Raw genomic sequence first — 12,382 nt, 5'->3', positions numbered from 1 at the left:
CCGTGGTGGTCCAGTGGCTAAGAATCCACCTGCCAATGCAGGGCACAAGGTTTGATCCCTGATCTGGAAGATTCCACGTGCCATGGAGCAACTAAGCCTGTGCACCACAACTCCTGAGCCTGTGCTCTGGAGCCCCAGCTACTGAGCCCGTGCTCCTAGAACCATGCTCCACAACCAGAGAAGCCACTGCAGTGAGAAGCCTGCCCATCGCAACTAGAGAAAGCATGCGCACAGCAGTGAAGACCCAGCATGGCCAAAAAATTAACAAGTAAATTTTTTAAATTTTCCAAGAGAGAGACAAGAAGCAGCTTTTGATTATTACTTACACAGACGGCAGGAGGAAGATTAGCCAAAGGCAGCAGCTCACGGAGGCCTTGTTGCCCACGCCAGAAAGGATGGTGTGGAAATCAAAGGGCTGTGAGATGCGGCCCCACCAGAGGCTGGAGCTGCTTTTAAAGACCTGAGCATAAAGCAGCGTGCATGGGCAGCAACTGATCATTGCAAATCATTTGACAAGGAAGAAATAACGTCTGTTTTATTATCCTTAAAGTTCATAGTGATGGGGGAATTATGTGTGGGAGTGTTTCCACCCTCAGGAGGAAGAGTAAGCAGCAATCATGGTTAGGAGGGGCTGAGGGAAGGCTGGTCTTCTCAAGTGGCACGGGTGGTAAAGAACCTGCCTGCCAACACAGAGGATATGAGAGACCTGGGTTTGATCCCTGGGTTGGGAAGATCTGGAGGAGGGCATGGCAGCCCACTCCAGTATTCTTGCCTGGAGAATCCCCATGGACAGAGGAGCCTGGTGGGCTACAGTCCATGGGGTCTCAAAGAGTTAGACATGACTGAAGTGACTTGAGCGTGCGTGCACAAGGGAAGCCCAGCTTGATCCTTGGACCCCAAGGCCTGGCTCTGCTGGCTAATAAGCAGGTTAATAGCCCAGATAGAGGTTAATAAACATGCCCCTGGCTACCGTAGGCATTCTCCCAACAATAAATGTTTCTAGGGGCACCCAGGCAAAGACCTCCCCAAACAAGGAAGTCATCGCCTCTGCTCACCGGAGTCAGCAGGACCCCTCAAGCCCCCATGGCAAGCGAAAAGGCAGCCCTACAGCTTGGTGGGCTGCAGTGGGGAGAGCTGGCTGGGCCCACTGGGTGGCGGCAGCACCATGGGCAGGGAGTTGCTGCCCCTCTCGTGCCAGCACGTGTCCAGGATGGGGTACAGCTTGCCCTGGAAGTCGGCCTGGAATGAGTAGAGTGGCCGCAGGTCGTCGGGGCGGTCAGCGTCGAAGAAGGTGAGCTCCCCCTGCTCGTAGTGCAGGTAGACGCCGATGCGGTGGGGGTGGCCCGCCACGGGCAGGGGCACCCGGGGGCAGCTGAAGGCCTCATACACGCGGCCCTCCTTCAGGCCGATGAGCCACACGCCGTGCTCCGGGGACTTGCTCAGCTTGCCCTTGCGACTGGCCGTGCCCTTGATGACCCCCAGGCGCCAGTCGCTCTTGCTGCCCACCGCCACCTCCCAGTAGTGGCGGCCACAGGAGAAGCCCCTGCTGGCCAGGACACATGTGCTGTAGTCGAAGCGCTCAGGCTGGCTGGCGCGCCGCCGGGCCAGGAGCCCGCACTGCACCACCGTGTTGCCCTTGGAGAGCTCCAGGAGCGGGTGGGCCGTGGCCGGGTCCAGCTTGAGGGGCTCCGGGGCTGGGGGAAGAGCAGAGGGGAGGTGTGTTCAAGCCGCGCAGAAGGTGGCCGGCCCTGCCCAAGGGAGACCAGCGGGAAGCCCTGAGCCCCTTGGAAGAACTGAGTCCCTCATCCCTGTATCGACAGGGCCTGGCAAGGGTGGAGACAGAGCAGGCAATCCCGATTCTCTGAAGGAGCGAGCAATGCCTGAAGGGTGGAGAATGGGCCACGGTGAGCCCAGGCGTTCCAGCCAGAAACTCTGCCTAAAGCGGAGGTGCCGATGGAAGGACCTGGGAGACTGCCTGTCAAGCGGGCGCCTCAGCTCCACTCCCCAGGTTTTCTGGAGATTCTAACAACTGCAGTGGCTTCCATGGGTATGCCAGCAGCCCAGTCAAGGACAAACTATACCAAACGACCTCTGTGCTCCCTGTCAGCTGACCAGTCTCTATCCAAAACGTGCAAACAACGTTCATGGTTCAGAGATTATCTGCAGGTCTTTTTTCTCTCCCCTTTCTTCCCTTTTCTTAAAATATATTTATTTAATTGGCTTCCCTGGGTCTTAACTGTGGCATGTGGGATCTAGTTCCCTGACTAGGGATTGAACCCGGGCCTCCTACATTGGGAGAAGAGTCTTAGCCACTAGATCACCAGGGAAGCCCCCTCCTCCTCCTCCTCTTATAGCGAACCTGTTTTTTGCCTTTGTTGGGTGAAATCAGTCTGATTTCCCTCGTGTGCTAGTAATGAAGGAGTTAAATGTCTGAGTTATTTTTTGGCAAAGCAGCAGCTGCCATTTATTAAGCGCTAAACTACACACACCCTCCCAGGTGGCAAGGTGGTAAGGAATTAGCCTGCCAATGCAAGAGACCCGGGTTTGATCCATGGGTCAGGAAGATCCTCTGGAGTAGGAAATGGCAACTCACTGCAGTTTTCTTGCCTGGAGCATCCCATGGACAGAGGAGCCTGGCAGGTTACAGTCCATGGGGTTGCAAAGAGCTGGACATGACTGAGCACACAAATCGCACTTATCTATTTAGAAACCACACAGCCCAGCAAGGGGAGCTCCTTACAGACAAAGAAACAGGTTCAGGGACCATAGGTGACGAAACAGGCTCAGGGACTTCTCTGCCTGTCCAGGGGTTAAGGCTCTGAGCTCCCGATGCAGGGGTGAGGGGAGGGGTTCGACCTACAGTCAGAGAACTAGATCCCACAGGTTGCAGCTCAAAGATCCCATGAGCTGCAACTAAGACCCAGCGCAGCCAATTTTTTTTTTTTTTTTTTAAAAAGGGAAACCCAAGTCTCAGAAATTACACCACTCACCCAGTCACCACTTAAGAGATGGAGCTGAGCTTGAGCACCCCCTGCTGGCGGAAGCACAGCCCTGCGCCCTCACTGTCAGCTGCCCCAGCCTCCCTTCAGCCTCTTATAATGGAAGGACTGGGCCCGGGGGCTCACCTGGCAGAACCTTTCGGAAAAGCCTTTTCCACACCGTCAGCTTGATGTCAGCCTGGTGCAGGCCTGGCTTGAAGGAGATGGGGCTGAAGGCACCTTCCGAGAGTCGGGCCTGCTGGAGCTCTGGGCTGGGGTCAAAGGTTCACAGTGATGACGGAGCTGCTCACCCAAGTACCCCAGCCTTGTCATCCATGTGCAGGTCCAACCAGCCGAGTCCCCGCTCAGAAGACCATGCACTTGAGAGGCCCATCATGTCCCCCCACCAACTGCTCTCTGGGGCCCTGCCTCCATCCCGGAAACACTCCACATCAGTAGCTCTCAAAGGGCAGGTCTGGGACCAGCAGCATCACATCACCTGGGCCTTGTTAGAAATGCAAGTTTTCTTGGGTCCCACCCCAGACCTGCTGCTGCTGCTAAGTCACTTCAGTTGTGTCCGACTCTATGCGACCCCATGGACAGCAGCCCACCAGGCTCCTCTGTTCACAGCATTCTCCAGGCAAGAATACTGGAGTGGGTTGCCATTTTCTTCTCCACAGACCTACTGACTCAGAACTGATGACGGGGGTCCAGGCATCTGTAGTTATAGAGCCCTCCAGGTGGCTCTGATGCGCTGCTTGAACAGCATGCCTCTGAATCAGGGGAACCCCGCCCCTAGCTCCAGCTGGAGTGGAAACCAAACTCAGCCAATCAGATCCTCTAGCCATTCACTTAAGCCAATGCTTCTAACCCAACTGTCCTTAAGACTAATGGAAATTGGAAAAAAAAAAAACCAGGAAGATGCTCATAAACGTGGCCGAAGAAGGCTCTGGAAGTGCATGGGGAATACCTGGAGGCCATGGCGTGGTACTTCTGGAAGACAAGAGGGAGGCGGGTTAGGGCACCGAGGAGGCTGTGCAGAAGCCGTTAGGAAGGGGGAGGCTCTTGGGGACTCGGGAGCCTTGTCCGCTCACCCGGATGAACTCGTGGTGACTCTCATTGCCGAACTGCTCCAGCACACCCGCGGCCTGGACCAGCCGCTCCCGAGCGCCTCGGGCCTGCTCCAGCTGCATGTCCAGGGAGGCCACAAGGCCGCGGGTGTGGCCCTCCACCCCCTCCAGGCAGCGGGCCTTCTCCTCGTCCACCAGGTGGTGGAGCTCCTGGAACTCACGCCGGATCACCCAGCTGAAGACATCAGACTCGTTCTGGGACAGGGAGGGGCCGGTCAAAGCAGGAGCCGAGGCTGACCTCGGCGTCCCCAGAGCCTGGCAGCTCAGGCCTTCCTGGGGCCTTCCGACCCTTCTTGGTCCTCATCCCCAAGTCCGACGGCTGACTCCTGCCGGGGTGTTCACACTGCATCTGGGTCCCCGGATGCAGCCCCGGGGGAGGGCAGCAGAGGCTGGGCAGAGGCTGGGCCCCCGGCGCCCAGTTCAGCACAGTGACTCCGCCTCCATCAGACCGGGTGATGCTGTCTCCCTCCCCGGGGTGAGGAAGATTCACTGAGCTGACTTTCAAGGACACTGGTCTCCTGTTTGTTTCATGACTACCTGTAGGGCCTGAGGGGCCTACCCTCTCAGCCCCAAGGGCCCCTCGTTTAGGAAAGGCGGTCAGCCCCTGAGGAGTGCAGGCCTCCCGATGCCTGCGCTCTGAAGGTACCAGGAGGGCATCGCACAGGCTGTCAAGGTCAAACAGACACAGGTGGCAGGGGCCGGGCAGTCATGCCCACGCGTTAAGCTGTTTACCTCCGGGACTTGGGCTGAGTTATCTCGGTCCCAAGGACGTGGAGGACACAGGCCAACTTGGAGACAGCCCTGACAACTGTGGTGAATTCCCCCGGGAGCCTGTGCGCTTTTTCCCACCCCGCCTGGAATGCTTTGAAATTCTGGCTTTATAGGGAAGGCGCGGGTTCCTGTAAAGGGAAGGGGAGGTGGCTGGCCCCCGGCAGGGGACGCCAAGGGCAGGGGCACTCACCACAATCCGAGTCCTGTTGTTCACCAGTTTGGCCATTTGCTCATCCACCTTCTTCTGCTCCTGCTTCAGGTCGGAGATGAGGGCTGCTAGCTCCTCCTGGAGGCAAATGGGCCATGGCTCCGTGAGCCACGACCCCTTCCCCCTCCCAGCTAGCGAGGCCAGGGCAGGGGGCAGCCCCACGACCACAAGCACTCCCAGTGGAACCAGGGAGCTACCTGGGTACCCTCAACCCCCAAACAGGTAAGACTATTCAAGAATACTCCACACTAATGGCAGCAACTGCCCAGACAGAGGAGGGTCTCCCCGCCATCCCTCTCTGTGACATCGACAGAGACGCTAAACATTATTATAGCCACCAGAAGTCACCACACAACATCCATGCAGGGCGACTGTCAATCTGAGGTCAACACTCCCTGCGTGGAATGCTGCCTGTAGGGTACCCACCTGGTAAACCTGCTGCGCACCAGCAGGTCCAGAATTAGTAAACATTTGATTAAGAGTTATCACAAAAAGGCTGGCCCCAAGTGAAGTCAACAGTGTATGCAGTGGCCCGGGTTATACCTGGTGACCCCTCCCTCCCTATGAAGACCTGAATCCATCTCCAGCAGCCTTGGGCCCAGCCTGGATTTAGGGCCTCCAGGCTGCAATAAACTCACTTCCTCTGGGCTGCCCTGGCCCCATATCCAGCCTCACTTTAGGGGTCCACCAGAACCACCTAGACCATCATCTGGCTGCATGACGTGATGGGAGCCCAGCTGGTCTGTGCCCATGCACCGTGCAGAAGCTTTGGCTTAGATCGTGCCCAAGCAGAAGTCAGCTACAAGAGCCTTTCCGGAAGGGAGCTGAGAAGAAAATAAAACCAGCATGGAGATGAATGAACAGAGTTCCTGCTCTCATAACAAGACATCCGAGCTCATAGGCGTCTGAGAAGGGCACAGCAATAGTAACCATCCCAATGCAAAGAGAGATGGCGCTAGTCCTTTCTCATCAACTGGGCCACTGTGAGTGGAAACAGATAGCACAAATAAAGTATCTCAAGATCTCAATCCACAGGAGGAAACAGGAATGCATGAAAGAGATCTGAGGGGACTTCCCTGGCAGTCCAGTGATTAAGACTTCACCTTCCAATGCAGGCGGTGTGGGTTCGATCTCTGGTCTGGGGGCTAAGATCCCACATGCCTCATGGCCGAAAAACCAAAACATAAAACAGAAGCAATATTGGAACAGATTCAATAAAGACTTTAAAAATGGTCCATGTCAAAAAAAATTAAAAAAAAAAAAAAGATCTGATGAAGGAACTGAATTTAGTTGTATCACAGAGAGGAGTCTTGAGATCACAAAAACCCACATCCAAAAACTAGGGTCCAACCCTCCCAGCTCCGAGCCAGAGATGACAAGCTCCCGGAAGTCTCCTTTTCTGCCAGGCAGCCCTCTGCTCATAAAACTGGCCTCAGTTCCACTGCCCTGCAATTTTGCTTCCTCCTTTCACAGCCCCCTAAAACTACTCTTGCCAAGGTAACCAACTCTTCCTGCAAAACCTGACTGGCTCTTTTCAATCCTGAGCTGACATTTCACACAAGTGACTTCCTTCAAGTCAAAATGCTCTCTTCCTCCAATTTCCAGAAGACCGCACGCAGACAGTGCTCCTGAGTCCTCTGTGGATTCTTTGTCCCCTTCGGGGTTCTCTACCCAAACCTTAAGCCCCGAAGCTCCTGGTGGGAGCTTCCCCAGCGTCTTTCTCAGCGTCTTCCCCATCACCCCGCAGACTCGCCTGGTCAGTCTTCTCTGCGCCTCGGACTGCAAAGACCACCTGCATGTAGTTTACCTAATCTCTTATCCCCAGCCTCACTCTCCAGTCTACCCTCTGGCAGAGAGATTGGGCTACATCATGACTATTTAAACATTTCCAACACTGGTCATCTGAATAAACCCCAAATCCCTTCTCATGTCACACAGGCCTTTTCATGAGCTGGCCCCTGCTCGCCTCCCCTCACTCTCCCTTGAGCTGAATGGAATAATGTCTAATTCCTCAAATGTGCCAAGCCGTTTGCCCCCTGGTCTTTTGCCCATTCTCTTTTTATACTTGGAATGCTTCAAGTATAACCCTCCCCTTCAAGTCCTCCTGAGGGTTCAGGTTTCAGTTTAGCAGTCCACTTCCTCCAGGAAGCCTTCCCTGACCACCCATGTTCCAGCTGGGCTCACCACTGCCTGTGTGAACCTCGACAGCAGCACACGGGATGGTGTCAGACCCCCAGACTGTGGTGCTGGTGCGGGGTGGGCTTCCTGCCCACCCCTGTACCATGGACACCAGCGCCGCCCGGAGCACACACTACAGCTCCGTTCCCACTCGTCTCCCAGGGTCGAAGGGGCAAAGAAAGGCTGCCCAGAGCACTCAGCCAGGAAATCCCGGGAGCAGCTTCCAGAGGCCCCTCTGCCTACACACGTTGACGCCCTTCCCTCCTCCTGCCCCGCCCCCACCCTCCTCTCTTGAACTTTATCATTCCTGGTCCTTACTCCCCCTGTCCCCACCGCCAAACTCCAGGCCAGGTACCCTATGACAATTTACCTCCAAGAGCCCTTCTGCCCTTCCTTGATCGGTTGCCTGGGGGATGAAAAACTGGCCTTGGTTTGAATCCTAGCTCTGCCACTGACCAACTGTATGATCTTGACCAAGACCCTCATGTGTTTTCTGAGCCTGTTTCCTCACTTATAAATACAACAATAACCCCACTCTTCATAAACCTCAGATCAACAGACTAACTTAAAATGATATCATTATTATGATTCATCTTAAAACGGTGATCCGCTAGTTCTGAGGCAAGGGTCCATGAGGGCAGGAATCCATTGATTCCATAAAGACCTTTTGGACATTTACCACCTGCTTGGCACAGCTCTAGGTGCGGAAACATCCCAGGGGATGAAACTAAGTCCCTGCCCTCACCTGCTTTGGAGTGAAGTCCCTGAAGGGCTCAAGAATCTAACGAAAGTGGCAGAGAAAAATAAAGCTGGAGGTGGGGGGCAGTAGCTCGTGATGCAGGTCGCTCTCCATCCCGTGCATCGCCTAAGCCCCAGCACCTGAAGACTGGAACCACTACTCAAAAGGTGATCGGAACGGGGCTGGCCCTGCACCCATGTGCCACGTGATGACGCCAAGGGTGCAGGATCGGACTCCGTGTCCCCCAGGGCGGCCCCGCCCCGCTCCTGCCTGCCACCCCCAGCAGCCTCCCTGCCCACCTTCATGCGGCTGTAGACGGTGGAGACGGGCGTGACCCGGTGGTGCTGGTGGGCGCCCAGCAGGCCGCAGAGGCCGCAGATGAGCTCCTGGTCCTTCTCGCAGAAGAGGCTGAGGGGGTTCCGGTGGTGCACACACACCTGGGGCTCCGGGTCCCCGGGGAGCTGCAGGGCTTCGATCACCTTGGCCAGGGAGACATTGGGTGGGGAGCTGCTGTAGTCCACCTCCCGCCGGCACACGGGGCAGCGCAGCGCCGAGGCCAGGTGGCGGGACAGGGCCGCCAGGCAGCCCTTGCAGTAGGAGTGGCCGCACTGCAGCATCAGGGGCTCCTTGAAGACCTCCAGGCACATGGGGCACTGCAGGCGGTCCTCCAGCTCGGGCACGCTCACCTGCCACGCCATCCACGGCGCCCGCCTGGAGCCGGCTCCCTCCACTCCTTTGGCTCCCAGCCCCAAGGGCCCTGAAAGGAGAGGCTGTTAAGGACGCCAGCCTTCAATTCCAGCCCTGACCCACGATGACCTTGGGTCTGTTTTCCCATCTTTAAATCAAAGGGCTTAAATGAAAAGAGCGGTCACTTGGAGGTCCAGGTGCCTGCATTTTAAACTCAGATTTGGAGGTAAACATGAAAAGGGCCAGCTGAAGGGTCCCCTGAAGTGATACCAACAATGCAAGCTCCAGCCCAGCGGGCGTCCTGACCTAGAACGGGGCAGCAGAAACAAGCCAAGGTCTTTCCCAGCCTCTAGATCAGTCCTCAAACCGGCGAGCAGCTGGTGGAAGCAGAGTTACAACAGAATTCCTGAGTCACGCCATCATATATCTCCAGTGAGCCCCAGAAATCTGTGCTTACAAGAGACACCCACCAGGCCATTCTGAAGCAGAGTCCTGTTTTAGAACGATACTGTCCAGGAGCTGGGACCTTGGGGCTGTCTCCGGGGCTCCCACCCTGCTCCCCTGTAAAAGCTGATGCGGACTGAGAGAGCAGCATCTCACCAGAAGGCGGCAGTGGCCCCAGGGAGAACCCCGCACTGCCTCTCGGGATCCTCCGAGCCCTCCAGCGGGGCCTCACGCCAGCAACACTGACTCGATCCGCTCGGCCTCCTCTTCTCCCTGACGGGACGGCAGGTGCAGAGACCTGGGATCACAGCTGGACACCTGTTCTACCTAGTCTCTGCCCCCTTCCTCCTCCCCTTTCCCAGAAACGCCCCCGTGCCCTCAAGGTCGCTGAGAATCAGGTGGAGGCTGGGCCACATCACGGGATCAGGGAGGGAGCCCCTGCTCGGCCGGCCCTGATAAGGGCGGCACTCAGGTGCTCACCTTGGCCAGGCCTGGGGGAGGGTCGGAGACAGAGGGGCCGGGTGCCCGTTCACACCTCACAGACCCCAAAAGGGAGTGGACTTGTGCTCTGACACACTTCTCTCTGAATCTCCATCTCTCCCTCTCTCTCTTCAGAACTCTGAAGACGCTCTTGCTTACCTAGATTTTAAAATTGATGTATACCTTCTATAAAGTGCACAAATGTTAACCATATGCTTGAAGTACAATTTATACATGTGCATGCACTCTCAAGGTCAAGATACAGAGGACCGGACTTCCCTGGTGCTACAGTGGATAGGAGTCTGCCTGCCAATGCAGGGGACATGGGTTCGAACCCTGGGCTGGGAAGATTCCACGTGTCACGGAGCAACTAAGCCCATGAGCCACAACTACTAAGCCCGCACACCCTTGTGCCTGTGCTCTGCCCGCAACGAGAGAGGCCACCGTGATGAGAAACTCGGGCATCACGATGAAGAGCAGCCCCTGCTCACCACAACTAGAGAAAGCCCAGGAGGAGCAACGAAGGCCCAGAACAACCAAAAAAAAAAAAAAAACAACCAAAGTAATTAATTAAAAAAAACAGATACAGAGAAGGTCCTGGATGCTGGGAGGGTGCTGCACCCTAGCTCCATGGGAACCCAAGTACCTGTGCTCTGGACTCTTCTGGATCTCGCCCTACATACCTCTTCATCTGGCTCTTCATTTATATCCTTTATAATAAAACTGATAAAACAATTTTTAAAAAAAGATCAAGATACAGAACATTTCTAGTACCCAGAGGCTTTATCACATGTCCCCGAGGCAGAACCCCCTAACAAAGGGAGCCGCTATCCTGACTTATATCATCATAGATTAATGTGGCCTGGCTTCCCTTTTTTTTTTTTTTTTGGCTATGCCAGGTCTTAGTTATGGCATGTGGGATCTAGTTCCCTGACCAGGGATCAAACCTGGGCCCCCTGTATTGGGAACTCAGAGCCTTAGCCACTGGACCACCAGGAAAATCCCCGGCCTGGTTTTGAATTTCAGATAAACAGAACTACCTATATATTCTTTTGTGTCCAAGTTTTTAGTCAATATATTGAATTATTAGGTTTTTTATTTTTATTAAATACATTTTAATACATTTTTATTAAAATCTTTCAATGGTTTAACACAAAGATAAACTCAAAATGGATTAAAGACCAAAATGTAAGACCAGAAACTATAAAACTCTTAGAGGAAAACAGGCAGAACACTCGACGTAAATCAAAGCAAGATCCTCTATAACCCACCTCCTAGACTAATGGAAATAAAAACAAAAGTAAACAAGTGGGACCTGATTTAACTTAAAAGCTTTTGCACAGCAAAGGAAACTATAAGCAAGGTGAAAAGACAACCCTCAGAATGGGAAAAAAATAATAGCAAATGAAACAATTGACAAAGGATTAATTTCCAAAATATACAAGCAGCTCATACAACTCAATGTCAGAAAAACAAACAACCCATCAAAAAGTGGGGAAAAGACCTAAACAGACTTTTCTCCAAAGACATACAGATGGCTAAAAAACACATAAAAAGATGCTCAACGTCATTCATTACTATAGAAATGAAAATCAAAACTATAATGTGGTATCACCTCACACCACTCAGAATGAAGTTGATAAAGTGAAGTCGCTCAGTCGTGTCCAACTCTTTGCGACCCCGTGGACTGCAGACTACCAGGTTCCTCAGTCCATGGAGTTTTCCAGGCAAGAGTACTGGAGTGGGTTGCCATTTCCTTCTCCAGGGGAATCTTCCCGACTCAGGGACTAAATCCAGGTCTCCCACATTGCAGGCAGACGCCTTACCATCTGAGCCACCAGGGAAGCCAGCCAGAATGGCCATCATCAAAAAGTCTACAAAGAATAAACACTGGAGAGGGTGTGGAGAAAAGGGAACACTCTTGCACCATTGGTGGGAATGTAAATTGACAGCCATGATGGAAGATGGTATGGAAATTCCTTAAAAAACTAGGAATAAAACCACCATATGACCCAGCAATCCCACTCCTAGGCATATACCCTGAGGAAACCAAAATTGAAAAAGACACATGTATCCCATTGTTCACTGCAGCACTATTTACAATAGCTGGAACATGGAAGCAACCTAGATGTCCATCGACAGATGAATGGATAAATAAGTTGTGGTACATATACACAATGGAATATTACTCAGCCATAAAAGGAACACATTTGAGTCAGTTCTAATGAGGTGGATGAACCTAGAACCTATTATATAGAGTGAATTAAGTCAGAAAGAGAAAGATAAATATCGTATTCTATCACATATATACAGAATCTAGAAAAACGGTACTGAAGAATTTACTTACAGGGCAGCAGTGGAGAAATGGACATAGAGAACAGAGTTATGGACATGCAGAGAGGGGAGGAGAGGGTGAGATGTGTGGAAAGAGTCACGTGGAAACTTACATTACCATATGTAAAATAGATAGCCAACGGGAATTTGCTCTACAGCTCAGGAAACTCAAACAGGGGCTCTGTATCAACCTAGAGGCGTGGGATGGGGAGGGAGGTTCAAAAGGGAGGGGATATATGTATACCTATGAGGATGAGATGGCTGGATGGCATCACTGACTCAATGGACATGAGTTTGAGTAAACTCTGGGAGTTGGTGATGGACAGGGAGGCCTGGCGTGCTGCAGTTCATGGGGTTGCAAAGAGTCAGACACGACTGAGCAACTGAACTGAACTGAACTGATGGCTGATTCATGTTGAGGTTTGACAGAAAA

At 53.5% G+C, this 12,382-nt stretch overlaps 1 protein-coding gene across 3 annotated transcripts; it reads right to left on the bottom strand.

Annotated features, from left to right (window-relative positions):
• Positions 1-164: 164 nt before the first annotated feature.
• LOC122433471 (E3 ubiquitin-protein ligase TRIM50) lies at positions 165-9,714 on the bottom strand. Of its 3 annotated transcripts, XM_043456464.1 has the most exons (8): positions 9,616-9,714; positions 9,292-9,408; positions 8,304-8,761; positions 5,070-5,165; positions 4,073-4,303; positions 3,949-3,971; positions 3,126-3,250; positions 165-1,694 (listed from the first exon to the last, which is right to left on the bottom strand). In XM_043456464.1, the coding sequence occupies exons 3-8, from the start codon at positions 8,700-8,702 to the stop codon at positions 1,105-1,107; spliced, it is 1,464 nt and encodes a 487-aa protein (XP_043312399.1). In that variant the 5' UTR covers positions 8,703-8,761; positions 9,292-9,408; positions 9,616-9,714; the 3' UTR covers positions 165-1,104. The 3 variants fall into 3 exon arrangements, with proteins under 3 accessions (XP_043312399.1, XP_043312398.1, XP_043312401.1); XM_043456463.1 differs by lacking the exon at positions 9,616-9,714 and having other exon boundaries at positions 9,292-9,423; XM_043456466.1 differs by lacking the exon at positions 9,616-9,714 and having other exon boundaries at positions 3,949-3,968; positions 9,292-9,423.
• Between the last annotated feature and the right edge of the window lie 2,668 nt (positions 9,715-12,382).

This window comes from Cervus canadensis, chromosome 32, assembly GCF_019320065.1.
Source record: "Cervus canadensis isolate Bull #8, Minnesota chromosome 32, ASM1932006v1, whole genome shotgun sequence".
In the NCBI taxonomy this organism is placed as follows: domain Eukaryota; kingdom Metazoa; phylum Chordata; class Mammalia; order Artiodactyla; family Cervidae; genus Cervus; species Cervus canadensis.
The sequence above is the reverse complement of the archived record's forward strand: the minus strand, read 5'-3'. Positions and strand labels throughout refer to the sequence as shown.

Bases quoted from the DNA above. Each gene is read 5' to 3' on its own strand.
- LOC122433471 (XM_043456464.1), bottom strand. From the start codon at position 8,702: ATGGCGTGGCAGGTGAGCGTGCCCGAGCTGGAGGACCGCCTGCAGTGC. The intron at 4,304-5,069 runs GTGAGTGCCCCT...TCCCTGTCCCAG, and splicing joins ACAACAGGACTCGGATTGTG to AACGAGTCTGATGTCTTCAG. The intron at 3,972-4,072 runs GTGAGCGGACAA...CTTGTCTTCCAG, and splicing joins GTCACCACGAGTTCATCCGG to AAGTACCACGCCATGGCCTC.